This window comes from Oncorhynchus nerka, unplaced genomic scaffold (assembly GCF_034236695.1).
Source record: "Oncorhynchus nerka isolate Pitt River unplaced genomic scaffold, Oner_Uvic_2.0 unplaced_scaffold_1459, whole genome shotgun sequence".
Taxonomy (NCBI): Eukaryota; Metazoa; Chordata; class Actinopteri; order Salmoniformes; family Salmonidae; genus Oncorhynchus; species Oncorhynchus nerka.
The window spans coordinates 9,989-27,265 of record NW_027039856.1 but is presented as its reverse complement, the minus strand read 5'-3'; the positions used below and the strand labels follow the sequence as shown (position 1 = coordinate 27,265).

At 41.5% G+C, this 17,277-nt stretch overlaps 1 protein-coding gene across 1 annotated transcript; it reads right to left on the bottom strand.

Moving 5' to 3' along the window:
- Positions 1–4,709: 4,709 nt before the first annotated feature.
- On the bottom strand, positions 4,710–10,516 carry LOC115115615 (histone-lysine N-methyltransferase KMT5B-like; the record flags this gene model as incomplete). Its single annotated transcript, XM_065015399.1, has 5 exons — positions 4,710–7,322; positions 7,356–8,307; positions 8,694–9,626; positions 9,853–10,058; positions 10,311–10,516. Coding segments are annotated over 4 exons (2,151 nt in total), but the record flags the coding sequence as incomplete, so codon positions are not given.
- Positions 10,517–17,277: the final 6,761 nt, after the last annotated feature.

The following is a 17,277-nucleotide window of genomic DNA, read 5'->3' as shown; positions in this document are numbered from 1 at the left end:
AGGGAGGGTTAAGAGACATGGAGGGAGGGTTAAGAGACAGGGAGGGCTGAGAGACATGGAGGGAGGGTTTAAGAGACAGGGAGGGAGGGTTTAAGAGACAGGGAGGGAGGGTTAAGAGACAGGGAGGGAGGGTTAAGAGACAGGGAGGGTTAAGAGACAGGGAGGGAGGGTTGAGAGACTGGGAGGGAGGGTTGAGAGACTGGGAGGGAGGGTTGAGAGACTGGGAGGGAGGGTTGAGAGACTGGGAGGGAGGGCGGGATAAGTACATGTGTCTGTCTGTCTCTAGGAGAGAGGGCTAAGTACATGTGTCTGTCTGTCTGTCTCTAGGAGAGAGGGCTAAGTACATGTGTCTGTCTCTAGGAGAGAGGGCTAAGTACATGTGTCTGTCTGTCTCTAGGAGAGAGGGCTAAGTACATGTGTCTGTCTGTCTCTAGGAGAGAGGGCTAAGTGCCTTTCAAGGCCTTGTAACTGTAGTTTTACTCTAAACCATGTTAAAAAAATACCAATAATTACTTTTTTCCTTGGAAAAATCCCCCATTTTGGAATGTCCCATGTCATTTTCCTGACTTCTAGGAAGATTTTAACCCAGTTAACCCCAAACTTCCACCATCATCTCCATCTCCCCGTGCAGCCCGAACAGAGGGTCTAGAGGCCTAACAGAGGGTCTAGAGGCCTAACAGAGGGCCTGGAGGCCTAACAGAGGGTCTAGAGGCCTAACAGAGGGTCTAGAGGCCTAACAGAGGGGATGGAGGCCTAACAGAGGGGATGGAGGCCTAACAGAGGGTCTAGAGGCCTAACAGAGGGTCTGGAGGCCTAACAGAGGGTCTAGAGGCCTAACAGAGGGTCTAGAGGCCTAACAGAGGGTCTAGAGGCCTAACAGAGGGTCTGGAGGCCTAACAGAGGGTCTAGAGGCCTAACAGAGGGTCTAGAGGCCTAACAGAGGGTCTAGAGGCCTAACAGAGGGTCTGGAGGCCTAACAGAGGGTCTGGAGGCCTAACAGTGATCCCCAGATTTATAAAGAGGGTGTGAACTGCCAGGAGATGCTCCAGTCTGAGGAGGGTGGGTAAGAATGTTCACACAATTAAGAACAGCAAATCTCAATGGTCACAACACACACACACAATCAATTAAGGACAATCAGTAGGTCAACTAAGGTCAATCAGTAGCTCAACTAAGGGCAATCAGTAGCTCAACTAAGGCAATCAGTAGGTCAACTAAGGGCAATCAGTAGGTCAACTAAGGTCAATCAGTAGCTCAACTAAGGGCAATCAGTAGGTCAACTAAGGGCAATCAGTAAGTCAACTAACGTCAATCAGTAAGTCAACTAACGTCAATCAGTAGCTCAGCTAAGGGCAATCAGTAGCTCAACTAAGGGCAATCAGTAGGTCAACTAAGGTCAATCAGTAGGTCAACTAAGGTCAATCAGTAGGTCAACTAAGGTCAATCAGTAGCTCAACTAAGGTCAATCCGTAGCTCAACTAAGGTCAATCAGTAGCTCAACTAAGGTCAATCAGTAGCTCAACTAAGGTCAATCAGTAGGTCAACTAAGGGCAATCAGTAGGTCAACTAAGGTCAATCCGTAGCTCAACTAAGGTCAATCTGTAGGTCAACTAAGGTCAATCAGTAAGTCAACTAAGGTCAATCAGTAGCTCAACTAAGGTCAATCCGTAGCTCAACTAAGGTCAATCAGTAGCTCAACTAAGGTCAATCCGTAGCTCAGCTAAGGTCAATCAGTAGCTCAACTAAGGTCAATCAGTAGGTCAACTAAGGTCAATCAGTAGCTCAACTAAGGTCAATCAGTAGGTCAACTAAGGTCAATCAGTAGCTCAACTAAGGTCAACTAAGTTCCATCATAAGTGAAAACATGCATCAGATTATTGAAAAGTCTTGAAGCTGAAATCCCCCCCTTCTGTTACACAGGTTGATTATAGGAGGATGCAACCTGTGTGGTAAAGACAGAGACTGCTCCCTCCACTGGGTAAGGGTTGTCCTGTCCTCCTGAATCCTCACCATTCTGCAATTAAACCTCCCTCTTTCTTTGGACTGACAAGTCCATTGTATTTCAGCTGTCTGTCACAGCCTGATCATTATAAATACAGGATCAACATGGCAGACTGATTGACAGGTCCAGTTGTTTGGCAGTTTCAGATTAAGATGTTCTCTGTTCCGGGAACATTTTAGTCATTTAGTATAATGTTCTTATCCAGAGTGACTCACAGTCAGTGTATTAAACTAAACTAGGCTATCACAGTCAGTGTATTAAACTAAGCTAGGCTACCACAGTCATTGTATTAAACTAAGCTAGGCTATCACAGTCAGTGTATTAAACTAAGCTAGGCTACCACAGTCATTGTATTAAACTAAGCTAGGCTAGGCTATCACAGTCAGTGTATTAAACTAAGCTAGGCTATCACAGTCAGTGTATTAAACTAAGCTAGGCTACCACAGTCAGTGTATTAAACTAAGCTAGGCTACCACAGTCAGTGTATTAAACTAAGCTAGGCTAGGCTATCACAGTCAGTGTATTAAACTAAGCTAGGCTACCACAGTCAGTGTATTAAACTAAGCTAGGCTACCACAGTCAGTGTATTAAACTAAGCTAGGCTACCACAGTCAGTGTATTAAACTAAGCTAGGCTAGGCTATCACAGTCATTGTATTAAACTAAGCTAGGCTACCACATATCACAGTCAGTGTATTGAACTAAGCTAGGCTACCACAGTCAGTGTATTGAACTAAGCTAGGCTACCACATATCACAGTCAGTGTATTGAACTAAGCTAGGCTACCACATATCACAGTCAGTGTATTGAACTAAGCTAGGCTAGTCTACCACATATCAGTCATTGTATTAAACTAAGCTAAGCTAGGCTACCACAGTCATTGTATTAAACTAAACTAGGCTACCACAGTCAGTGTATTGAACAGCTAGGCAGTACCACAGTCATTTAAACTAAGCTAGGCTAGGCTACCACAGTCAGTGTATTAAACTAAGCTAGGCTAGGCTCACAGTCAGTGTATTGAACTAAGCTAGGCTAGGCTACCACAGTCAGTCATTGTATTGAACTAAGCTAGGCTAGGCTACCACAGTCAGTGTATTAAACTAAGCTAGGCTACCACAGTCAGTCAGTGTATTAAACTAAGCTAGGCTACCATATCACAGTCAGTGTATTAAACTAAGCTAGGCTATCACAGTCATTGTATTGAACTAAGCTAGGCTAGGCTATCACAGTCAGTGTATTAAACTAAGCTAGGCTAGGCTACCACATATCACAGTCAGTGTATTGAACTAAGCTAGGCTAGGCTACCACATATCACAGTCAGTGTATTGAACTAAGCTAGGCTAGGCTACCACATATCACAGTCAGTGTATTGAACTAAGCTAGGCTAGTCTACCACATATCAGTCATTGTATTAAACTAAGCTAAGCTAGGCTACCACAGTCAGTGTATTAAACTAAACTAGGCTACCACAGTCAGTCATTGTATTGAACTAAGCTAGGCTAGGCTACCACAGTCAGTGTATTAAACTAAGCTAGGCTAGGCTACCACAGTCAGTGTATTAAACTAAGCTAGGCTATCACAGTCATTGTATTGAACTAAGCTAGGCTAGGCTATCACAGTCAGTGTATTAAACTAAGCTAGGCTACCACATATCACAGTCATTGTATTAAACTAAGCTAGGCTAGGCTACCACATATCACAGTCATTGTAATAAACTAAGCTAGGCTAGGTTACCACAGTCATTGTATTAAACTAAGCTAGGCTACCACAGTCAGTGTATTAAACTAAGCTAGGCTACCACAGTCAGTGTATTAAACTAAGCTAGGCTACCACATATCATAGTAGGTGTATTAAACGAAGCTAGGCTACCACAGTCATTGTATTAAACTAAGCTAGGCTGAGTTGCAGCTAAGACATGGTCAGTTCCAGGAGGTGGTGCTCGGCCTGTTTTTAGTTGATACATTAGTCATGTAAAACCTGCCAGGGGCTGTGAAATGGGCTGTTGTTATTGAATAGGTCAAACCAGACAAACATCCCCACTCACTACATAGAAAACAACTTCCTGCTTAACCGCTGTGTCCAGGCAACAGAGCCTAGTGAAAAATACATTAGTCCCAAGACTTAAAAAACCCAAAAGAAGCCCTTTCAAAAAGCCCTCTATCATGAATGCCAGGGGTACTCCGTACAACTTAAGACGGTCCACTTCTCCAGTCCTACTTAGTGTTCATTCTCCCTGGCCGTTTGATCATATATATTGATTGGCTGGGAAGTGCATTCACTTTTTTATTTATTTTACCTTTATTTAACTAGGCAAGTCAGTTAAGAACAAATTCTTATTTTCAATGACGGCCTAGGAACAGTGGGTTAACTGCCTGTTCAGGGGCAGAACGACAGATTTTGTACCTTGTCAGCTCGGGGATTTGAACTTGCAACCTTACGGTTACTAGTCCAATGCTCTAACCACTAGGCTACCCTGCCGCCCCTAATACTACTTGGGGTAGTATTCATTAGTGTACACCAAAGGGAAAAACATTTCTTATTGGACAAAGTTTGGTAGATCCCTGCCGTTTGGTTCCTAGTGAATACGAGACCCAGGCTCCACGCTCAGTAGGCTTAAAAGTATTGGAAACATTTCAGATTAAAAAAAACATTTAAAAAATAAATTGAATAATTCCTTATTCTAACATGTTTAGAAGCAAGACATTAACCACAGAAAAATAGTTTATTCTCACAAAGAAACTTTATGTTTTCAAGTATTCCAAAACGGTTAAATAAGTACAGGGGTGTGTTCACGTGATTTTTGTTTTTACATACTGGACATAAAAGCACTGCTCCGGTTTAAAGGTCTGTTTTAAGTGTGTTTTCCCCCACTAAACCAACGCAACACAAAAAATGTCTGCAAACGATTCACATTTCTTTCTTTCATTTGTTTGTTTGTTTGTTGTTATTGAATTTCATCCAATCAGAAATGTCGACAGCTGGCTATTGAACATAAGATCACACAGTAACACCTGGACAGTACAGTACAGAATGGAGAGTGACTGACGCCCATACAGGGGGAGGTACACGAATAGCCAGGGTTGTGTTCATTAGGGCACACAACAGAAAATGTTTTGCAACAGAAAAAAAAAAGAGACAATTTCTTATTGGACAAGTCAAGGAAGCCCCCTCCCATTTCAGTGAAGCCCCTCCTCTTTTTGTGCCTACATGAACACAACCCTTGTTTATCACTGTGATTCGCTGCTTGCTGGTGATATGAACAGTACAGGACAACAGAAAGTAGAGTTAACATTCATCTCAGTTGATCCCTTGATTAAATTTGGCAGTTCAGTACTTCCACACTAAAAAGACTGGTTTCCCAGACAAGGATTAAAGACTTTAAAAAACCACGGTCGATGGAGAATAGCTTGGTAGTTCGAGGCTAGTCTGAATATGTCTGGGAAACCAGCCCTAAAATAACTCAAATAGAAAGACTATACAGAAAGACTGGGCGGGGGGGGTTCCCATAGTTACAGTTACCGAGGGACGACCTACAGTTCTTCACCTTCTGATAATCATTTTTTCTAAAAAACTAGGCCTTCAACAGATACCCCAAGAGTTGTTTGTAAGGCACCTAATACTGTTTGTGAAAATAACTATTTCGTTGGGGATAATATTCTATGAAGTTGTCATGTGTTCATTATGTCTGATTTGGATCTGAGAAAAACAACAACTACTAAATACTCTAGAGTGAGTTTGAACTCGTTTTCCAGAACATGATTCAGTCTTTCTGTAACCTGACTTCTGGTCTTCTTCGTGTTACTTCCTGATGGCGTGTTTAAAAACAGCACACAAGCGTACACGCCGTGTATTCATTTAACTGATTAGTGTTTCAAACGTTAAACCACCCCTCTTGTGGCTAGACGGTATACAGCTTGTGTTCTACGGAGGGCTAAAGTGTATGCAGGTTTTCGCTCCTCCACTTGTACTCGATTGATGAATCAAGGTCACCTAATTAGTGAGGAACTCCCCTCACCTGGTTGTCGAGGTCTTAAAGGAACAACCAACAAAAACAGCAGACACTTTGGCCCTCCATGGAATGAGTTTGACACCCCTGGTATACAGCAAAAATATTAAACGTTGCACGTTGGAGTCGGGTAGAATATTAGCATTTCAGCTAACTCCAACCCTTTTCCTAACCTTTAACCTAATTCTCCTAACCTGCTAGGAAGTTAATTCTGTCCGTAGCTGTATACGATCTAGTCAAAACCAAATCAGAGGCTCCAGAAATCAGAAATGAAGCTTAAAAATTACCAAAATATTGGTCTATTTGTTGGCTTGTCAATGACCCATTTACCCATCATGCTGTAAACAGTACTGTGTGAGCTTTAAAACACATTGGGATATTGCAGCCAGGGTCAACGTTCTCTTAGAGAATAACAAAAAACACAGCCAGGAGGACAGGAGGAGCAGGGTTGGACTCAATTCCATTTCAATTCAGACAAGGAAGCAAACTGAGATTCCAATTCCAATTCGGAATTCCTGTTTGTTTCCGGAATTGGAATGTAGCTCAACCCCGATGAGCAGCTGATAGAACCCAGTGTGTTGGTGGGACTGAGTTCATTCATGAGTTGAACGGTTATAGAAAGCTGTCATTATTACTACAACTGAACGGATGGATCTCGATCAGAACGTTACTGGACCCATATCCCCATATGGGGTTTTTACAAAAACTAAATTAAAAATAAAATAAAAAATAAAAAGTCTGGTTTGCCAACAGAGTTTAGAATTGCGTACTGTGAGACAAAATGTAAAATAAAAAGTTCAATAAAGTCTGTCTGTGGGACAGAGGATAGTCATCATAATATCTGTACACCTTCTACAATATTCAAGTACATTATGAATATTAATCATGACAGAAGTGCATTCACTTTTCATTTATACAAACATCTTCCTTCTGATTCGCTTCGGTTTTTTTTGCAACTTTTTAAGTTTTAAATTTAAATTTTAATGACTGTACTTATTTAAACATCATCAACACAACAGTTGATTAGTGAGTCAAGTGTTTTCTGTACATGTAAAGGTGGAGTGATGGACTGCGTCCCAAAATGACACCCTATTCCCTAACTAGTGTCCTGCTATTTACCACATACAAAGTAGTGCACTGCACAGGGAACAGTTTGACATTTGGGACGCAGTTATGAACTCCATTCAGAGAGCTTATCAGGCGTTTAGCCTCAGAGACTGGTCCTCTCTCCTCCATTCAGAGAGCTTTATCAGGCGTTTAGCCTCAGAGACTGGTCCTCTCTCCTCCATTCAGAGAGCTTTATCAGGCGTTTAGCCTCAGAGAGCCTCCAGAGACTCAGGCGTTTAGCCTCAGAGACTGGTCCTCTCTCCTCCATTCAGAGAGCTTTATCAGGCGTTTAGCCTCAGAGACTGGTCCTCTCTCCTCCATTCAGAGAGCTTTATCAGGCGTTTAGCCTCAGAGACTGGTCCTCTCTCCTCCATTCAGAGAGCTTTATCAGGCGTTTAGCCTCAGAGACTGGTCCTCTCTCCTCCGGGATGAGATATCGATGTCTATTGAGTCTTTCCCCACGATGAGACGCAACCGCTTCGCCGGCGGGAGTGGAATGAAATCGTCCTCAAACTCATCGTCAAAGTAGTCATCGTCGTCATCCTCCTCCTCTTCCTCCTCCTCATCATCATCAGATGAAGACTCATCTACCACAATGTTTTGTATCCTGTGCCCTCCGTGGTTCCCACCATTCCTGGCTTCCAGGCCGAAGGCCCCGCCTCCCAGACCGCAGCCCTCCGTGTCCCCCCTGTTGTCGCTGTGCGTCTGGGCCCGTCCGTCGTCCTCCCTCTTCAGCTGGATCTTCAGCTTGGTGGAGCTGCTGGTGCTGTGGAGCCCGGGAGGCCCAAACCCGTTCAGCTTGGACACGTGGTAGGAGCTGCAGGAACTGCCCTTCTCCCTGTCCTGAGACGGGTCCTTCCTGAACATAATGCTGATCTTGGACGTTGATGAGGAGGAGGATGACGAAGAGGAGTTGACCGGGGGTTGGGCGGTAGGCTGCGGCGTCGTGGTGGTGCTGCTAGCCTGCTGCTGCGTGCTGATTGGCTCGCTGGGCTCGTTGGTCTTGCTGCTGCTGCTGTCTCTGCGCCGGCGGAGCGTCAGTTTGGGGATCCCTCCGCTGTTCTCCAGGATCAGCTGGGCGTCGTAGCGCGTGATCCTCTGTTTCTTCTTCCCTTTGCTCTGCGCTCTGTCCCCCCTGTGGCTCCGGTAACCTCCCTTCCCTTTATGCCGACGCCCTTTCTCCCTCCCCTTGTTCCTGTCCTCCTCCCGCTCCCTCCGGAGGGGCTCCTTCCCCTTGTTCCTGTCTCTGTCCTCCCCCCGCTCTCTCCGGAGGGCCTCCCTCCCCTTGTCCCTGTCCTCCCCCCGCTCCCTCCGGAGGGCCTCCCTCCCCTTGTTCCTGTCTCTGTCCTCCCCCCGCTCCCTCCGGAGGGCCTCGCTCCTGTCCTCCCCCCGGAGGGGCTCCCTCCCCTTGTCCCTGTTCCTGTCCTCCTCCCGTTCCTTCCGGAGGGCCTCACTCCCCCTGTCCTCCCCCCGGAGGGCTTGCTCCCCCTGTCCTCCCCCCGCTCCCTCCGGAGGGCCTCACTCCCCCTGTCCTCCCCCCGGAGGGCCTCGCTCCCCCTGTCCTCCCCCCGGAGGGGCTCCCTCCCCCTGTCCTCCCCTCGCTCCCTCCGGAGGGCTTCGCTCCCCTTGTAGTCCCAGTGGTGCTCTGGGACAGAGAGGCCCAGCAGCATCTTGTCGCAGTCTGCCGTGTCGGCAGTACTGTGGTGGTGACGGGGTTGTTGGGAGGACGCCACCGGGGCCACCCCTACCGGCGGGAACAGCTCGCCGTACGACGAGTCCTCGCGCTTTATCGTCCGTTCGGGCCGGAGCTGGGTGAGCTGGCTGCGTCTGGTACAGACCCCTCTGCTCGTGTAGCCAGCACCCAGACCTCCGCCCAGCTCCGAGCCCAACCCGTGGCCCAGGTACTGCTCCAGGTCAGCAGGCTCCGTTTTAATCTCCACCCCTCCAGGGACGGTGCCGTGGCCCTCCAGGCCCCCAGGCTCCAGTTTAACCCCAGCCGACCCGGCTACAGCGTCCTGAACCTTTACCAGGGTCCTGGTGGACCTGCGAGTCCTGTAAGTGCAAGGCTGGCTCTGGCTGTCCTCGCAGACTGCCGGGGTGTTGTTCTCCTTGGCCGCATGGCGGGTCAGACACCCCCGCTGGCCCAGTGCTGTCTGGACCGGTCCCTGTGCATCCTTCTCCTTCTTCACCGACATGCCCGCCTTACACAGCGACGACGTCCTCGGCTCCCGGAGACCCAGGCGACCAGGCCCGGTGGTACCCAGCACCTCCCCTCGGGCCGCCGCCGCCGCTTTGGGCTCCGAACCGCTGCCCCTGCTGCATCTACTGCGCAACCGGACCTTGGAGAGCGAAGGCGTGGCGGGTTTGGATCGGAGTCTCTTTGGTATCCTGCCAGTGTTTCTGTGACTTTGTTTAGAAGGTGAGGTAGAGGTTAGTGCTCTGGAAAGAGACGATCTGCTTTGAGTTCTGGTTCTGCTGAACTTCATATTGGAGGAAGTCCTTTTCCTTCCAGCTGAGGGGGGGGGGAAGAGTGGGAAACTAAGCATCAGATCATTTTTAAACGTCATTCTTGAAGTAACTGTTAAAATTGTGGTTCGTTTTACACATTTAAAATAAAATAAAAAAATCCCCAAATTCAGCATAGAGAATTCTAACAATACAAGCAGGGGAGGGGATCCACCTAAAACCCCAAAATGAATGAACCCCAAACCTCAGCCCTAATTTCAACCTGTTCTTACATGTGTGTGTGTTTGGTATGTCCTGAGAGTCTATGTCGGTGTGGGAGCCCACAGAGTGGCTGTCGGAGTTCCTGCTGCTCTCTCCTGCCTCCATCTTCTTCAGCCGGTTCAGACGCTTGTCCGTCTCCCGTAACCCGTACGTGCTGTTGATCACCGGAGCCTCCGCCGGCAGCCCGGCCTTGGATTTGAACGCGCCAGTGAGACGTCTGTAAAACAACAAACAAACAAATAAAAGGACCAGTAAAGTTCACAACATGTTGGGTAACGCCTTGTTTTCATATTCCTCCATATGAATAAACACTGCTTATTAAAAAATGGTTTTGTTGTTGTATTTAATTGTGCCATTACGTCGCATCACCTCAAACGATGTACACAAACAGAAGAAGGAGAGATGGGAAACCGACAGATTTGTGTTGTTATTCAAATCAATAGAAAATGGACGTCAAGACCACACATACCGTTCACACGTGTAGCATTCACAATATTCGTTGTTCTCCCCGAAGAATCCATCGCCGTAGTAACAGGAGATCTCCTCTCCCGGTTCGATGTCCCTTAGCACCTTGACACAGGCCGTGTCACGACCCGTCGACACAAACTGGAACACACCAAGACACTCATTTAACACCTTCAGCCATCTAGATACACAACTAAAACAGTTAGAGATTCATTAAACACCTTCAGCCATCTAGACACACAACTAAAACAGTTAGAGATTCATTAAACACCTTCAGCCATCTAGACACACAACTAAAACAGTTAGAGATTCATTAAACACCTTCAGCCATCTAGACACACAACTAAAACAGTTATTCATTTAACACCTTCATCCATCTAGACACACAACTAAAAAAGGTTAGACACCATTAGAATTCATTAAACACCTGCCATAGTCACTTTAGACACACAACTAAAACAGTTATTCATTAAACACCTTCATCCATCTAGACACACAACTAAAGGTTAGACATGAGTTACTGTTTATTTATCACTTCACTTTCCCTACCTACACTGATGTTACTGTTTATTATTATCTATATATAGTCACTTTACCCCTACCTACACTGATGTTACTGTTTATTATCTATATATAGTCACTTTACCCCTACCTACACTGATGTTACTGTTTATTATCTATACATAGTCACTTTACCCCTACCTACACTGATGTTACTGTTTTATTATCTATATATAGTCACTTTACCCCTACCTACACTGATGTTACTGTTTATTATCTATACATAGTCACTTTACCCCTACCTACACTGATGTTACTGTTTATTATCTATACATAGTCACTTTACCCCTACCTACACTGATGTTACTGTTTATTATCTATATATAGTCACTTTACCCCTACCTACACTGATGTTACTGTTTATTATCTATATATAGTCACTTTACCCCTACCTACACTGATGTTACTGTTTATTATCTATATATAGTCACTTTACCCCTACCTACACTGATGTTACTGTTTATTATCTATATATAGTCACTTTACCCCTACCTACACTGATGTTACTGTTTATTATCTATATATAGTCACTTTACCCCTACCTACACTGATGTTACTGTTTATTATCTATATATAGTCACTTTACCCCTACCTACACTGATGTTACTGTTTATTATCTATATATAGTCACTTTACCCCTACCTACACTGATGTTACTGTTTATTATCTATATATAGTCACTTTACCCCTACCTACACTGATGTTACTGTCTGTTTATTATCTATATATAGTCACTTTACCCCTACCTACACTGATGTTACTGTTTATTATCTATATATAGTCACTTTACCCCTACCTACACTGATGTTACTGTTTATTATCTATATATAGTCACTTTACCCCTACCTACACTGATGTTACTGTTTATTATCTATATATAGTCACTTTACCCCTACCTACACTGATGTTACTGTTTATTATCTATATATAGTCACTTTACCCCTACCTACACTGATGTTACTGTTTATTATCTATATATAGTCACTTTACCCCTACCTACACTGATGTTACTGTTTATTATCTATACATAGTCACTTTACCCCTACCTACACTGATGTTACTGTTTATTATCTATATATAGTCACTTTACCCCTACCTACACTGATGTTACTGTTTATTATCTATATATAGTCACTTTACCCCTACCTACACTGATGTTACTGTTTATTATCTATACATAGTCACTTTACCCCTACCTACACTGATGTTACTGTTTATTATCTATATATAGTCACTTTACCCCTACCTACACTGATGTTACTGTTTATTATCTATATATAGTCACTTTACCCCTACCTACACTGATGTTACTGTCTGTTTATTATCTATATATAGTCACTTTACCCCTACCTACACTGATGTTACTGTTTATTATCTATATATAGTCACTTTACCCCTACCTACACTGATGTTACTGTCTGTTTATTATCTATATATAGTCACTTTACCCCTACCTACACTGATGTTACTGTTTATTATCTATACATAGTCACTTTACCCCTACCTACACTGATGTTACTGTTTATTATCTATATATAGTCACTTTACCCCTACCTACACTGATGTTACTGTTTATTATCTATATATAGTCACTTTACCCCTACCTACACTGATGTTACTGTCTGTTTATTATCTATACATAGTCACTTTACCCCTACCTACACTGATGTTACTGTTTATTATCTATATATAGTCACTTTACCCCTACCTACACTGATGTTACTGTTTATTATCTATATATAGTCACTTTACCCCTACCTACACTGATGTTACTGTTTATTATCTATACATAGTCACTTTACCCCTACCTACACTGATGTTACTGTTTATTATCTATACATAGTCACTTTACCCCTACCTACACTGATGTTACTGTTTATTATCTATATATAGTCACTTTACCCCTACCTACACTGATGTTACTGTTTATTATCTATATATAGTCACTTTACCCCTACCTACACTGATGTTACTGTCTGTTTATTATCTATATATAGTCACTTTACCCCTACCTACACTGATGTTACTGTTTATCTATATATAGTCACTTTACCCCTACCTACACTGATGTTACTGTTTATTATCTATACATATCTTTACCCCTACCTACACTGATGTTACTGTTTTTATCTATATATACTTTACCCCTACCTACACTGATGTTACTGTCTGTTTATTATCTATATATAGTCACTTTACCCCTACCTACACTGATGTTACTGTTTATTATCTATACATAGTCACTTTACCCCTACCTACACTGATGTTACTGTTTATTATCTATACATAGTCACTTTACCCCTACCTACACTGATGTTACTGTTTATTATCTATATATAGTCACTTTACCCCTACCTACACTGATGTTACTGTTTATTATCTATATATAGTCACTTTACCCCTACCTACACTGATGTTACTGTTTATTATATACATAGTCACTTTACCCCTACCTACACTGATGTTACTGTTTATTATCTATATATAGTCACTTTACCCCTACCTACACTGATGTTACTGTTTATTATCTATATATAGTCACTTTACCCCTACCTACACTGATGTTACTGTTTATTATCTATATATAGTCACTTTACCCCTACCTACACTGATGTTACTGTCTGTTTATTATCTATATATAGTCACTTTACCCCTACCTACACTGATGTTACTGTTTATTATCTATACATAGTCACTTTACCCCTACCTACACTGATGTTACTGTCTGTTTATTATCTATATATAGTCACTTTACCCCTACCTACACTGATGTTACTGTCTGTTTATTATCTATACATAGTCACTTTACCCCTACCTACACTGATGTTACTGTTTATTATCTATACATAGTCACTTTACCCCTACCTACACTGATGTTACTGTTTATTATCTATACATAGTCACTTTACCCCTACCTACACTGATGTTACTGTTTATTATCTATACATAGTCACTTTACCCCTACCTACACTGATGTTACTGTTTATTATCTATATATAGTCACTTTACCCCTACCTACACTGATGTTACTGTTTATTATCTATACATAGTCACTTTACCCCTACCTACACTGATGTTACTGTCTGTTTATTATCTATATATAGTCACTTTACCCCTACCTACACTGATGTTACTGTTTATTATCTATACATAGTCACTTTACCCCTACCTACACTGATGTTACTGTTTATTATCTATATATAGTCACTTTACCCCTACCTACACTGATGTTACTGTTTATTATCTATATATAGTCACTTTACCCCTACCTACACTGATGTTACTGTTTATTATCTATATATAGTCACTTTACCCCTACCTACACTGATGTTACTGTCTGTTTATTATCTATATATAGTCACTTTACCCCTACCTACACTGATGTTACTGTTTATTATCTATACATAGTCACTTTACCCCTACCTACACTGATGTTACTGTCTGTTTATTATCTATATATAGTCACTTTACCCCCTACCTACACTGATGTTACTGTCTGTTTATTATCTATACATAGTCACTTTACCCCTACCTACACTGATGTTACTGTTTATTATCTATATATAGTCACTTTACCCCTACCTACACTGATGTTACTGTTTATCTATACATAGTCACTTTACCCCTACCTACACTGATGTTACTGTTTATTATCTATACATAGTCACTTTACCCCTACCTACACTGATGTTACGGTCTGTTTATTATCTATATATAGTCACTTTACCCCTACCTACACTGATGTTACTGTTTATTATCTATACATAGTCACTTTACCCCTACCTACACTGATGTTACTGTTTATTATCTATATATAGTCGCTTTACCCCTACCTACACTGATGTTACTGTCTGTTTATTATCTATACATAGTCACTTTACCCCTACCTACACTGATGTTACTGTTTATTATCTATACATAGTCACTTTACCCCTACCTACACTGATGTTACTGTTTATTATCTATATATAGTCACTTTACCCCTACCTACACTGATGTTACTGTTTATTATCTATACATAGTCACTTTACCCCTACCTACACTGATGTTACTGTTTATTATCTATACATAGTCACTTTACCCCTACCTACACTGATGTTACTGTTTATTATCTATATATAGTCACTTTACCCCTACCTACACTGATGTTACTGTTTATTATCTATATATAGTCACTTTACCCCTACCTACACTGATGTTACTGTTTATTATCTATACATAGTCACTTTACCCCTACCTACACTGATGTTACTGTTTATTATCTATACATAGTCACTTTACCCCTACCTACACTGATGTTACTGTTTATTATCTATACATAGTCACTTTACCCCTACCTACACTGATGTTACTGTTTATTATCTATACATAGTCACTTTACCCTACCTACACTGATGTTACTGTCTGTTTATTATCTATATATAGTCACTTTACCCCTACCTACACTGATGTTACTGTTTATTATCTATACATAGTCACTTTACCCCTACCTACACTGATGTTACTGTTTATTATCTATACATAGTCACTTTACCCCTACCTACACTGATGTTACTGTCTGTTTATTATCTATATATAGTCACTTTACCCCTACCTACACTGATGTTACTGTTTATTATCTATATATAGTCACTTTACCCCTACCTACACTGATGTTACTGTTTATTATCTATACATAGTCACTTTACCCCTACCTACACTGATGTTACTGTCTGTTTATTATCTATACATAGTCACTTTACCCCTACCTACACTGATGTTACTGTTTATTATCTATACATAGTCACTTTACCCCTACCTACACTGATGTTACTGTTTATTATCTATATATAGTCACTTTACCCCTACCTACACTGATGTTACTGTTTATTATCTATACATAGTCACTTTACCCCTACCTACACTGATGTTACTGTTTATTATCTATACATAGTCACTTTACCCCTACCTACACTGATGTTACTGTTTATTATCTATACATAGTCACTTTACCCCTACCTACACTGATGTTACTGTTTATTATCTATACATAGTCACTTTACCCCTACCTACACTGATGTTACTGTTTATTATCTATATATAGTCACTTTACCCCTACCTACACTGATGTTACTGTTTATTATCTATATATAGTCACTTTACCCCTACCTACACTGATGTTACTGTTTATTATCTATATATAGTCACTTTACCCCTACCTACACTGATGTTACTGTTTATTATCTATACATAGTCACTTTACCCCTACCTACACTGATGTTACTGTTTATTATCTATATATAGTCACTTTACCCCTACCTACACTGATGTTACTGTTTATTATCTATATATAGTCACTTTACCCCTACCTACACTGATGTTACTGTCTGTTTATTATCTATACATAGTCACTTTACCCCTACCTACACTGATGTTACTGTCTGTTTATTATCTATACATAGTCACTTTACCCCTACCTACACTGATGTTACTGTTTATTATCTATATATAGTCACTTTACCCCTACCTACACTGATGTTACTGTTTATTATCTATACATAGTCACTTTACCCCTACCTACACTGATGTTACTGTTTATTATCTATATATAGTCACTTTACCCCTACCTACACTGATGTTACTGTTTATTATCTATACATAGTCACTTTACCCTACCTACACTGATGTTACTGTTTATTATCTATATATAGTCACTTTACCCCTACCTACACTGATGTTACTGTTTATTATCTATATATAGTCACTTTACCCCTACCTACACTGATGTTACTGTCTGTTTTATTATCTATACATAGTCACTTTACCCCTACCTACACTGATGTTACTGTTTATTATCTATATATAGTCACTTTACCCCTACCTACACTGATGTTACTGTTTATTATCTATATATAGTCACTTTACCCCTACCTACACTGATGTTACTGTCTGTTTATTATCTATACATAGTCACTTTACCCCTACCTACACTGATGTTACTGTTTATTATCTATATATAGTCACTTTACCCCTACCTACACTGATGTTACTGTTTATTATCTATATATAGTCACTTTACCCCTACCTACACTGATGTTACTGTTTATTATCTATATATAGTCACTTTACCCCTACCTACACTGATGTTACTGTTTATTATCTATATATAGTCACTTTACCCCTACCTACACTGATGTTACTGTCTGTTTATTATCTATATATAGTCACTTTACCCCTACCTACACTGATGTTACTGTTTATTATCTATACATAGTCACTTTACCCCTACCTACATGTTACTGTTTATTATCTATTGACTGACCTGTACCCTCGGTGCACACTGAATTGGTACCTGCATGTATATGTTAGCCATGTTTATTGTTATTTTTATTTCTTACATTTGCGGTGCTTAGTTATTTAGTTATTATTTT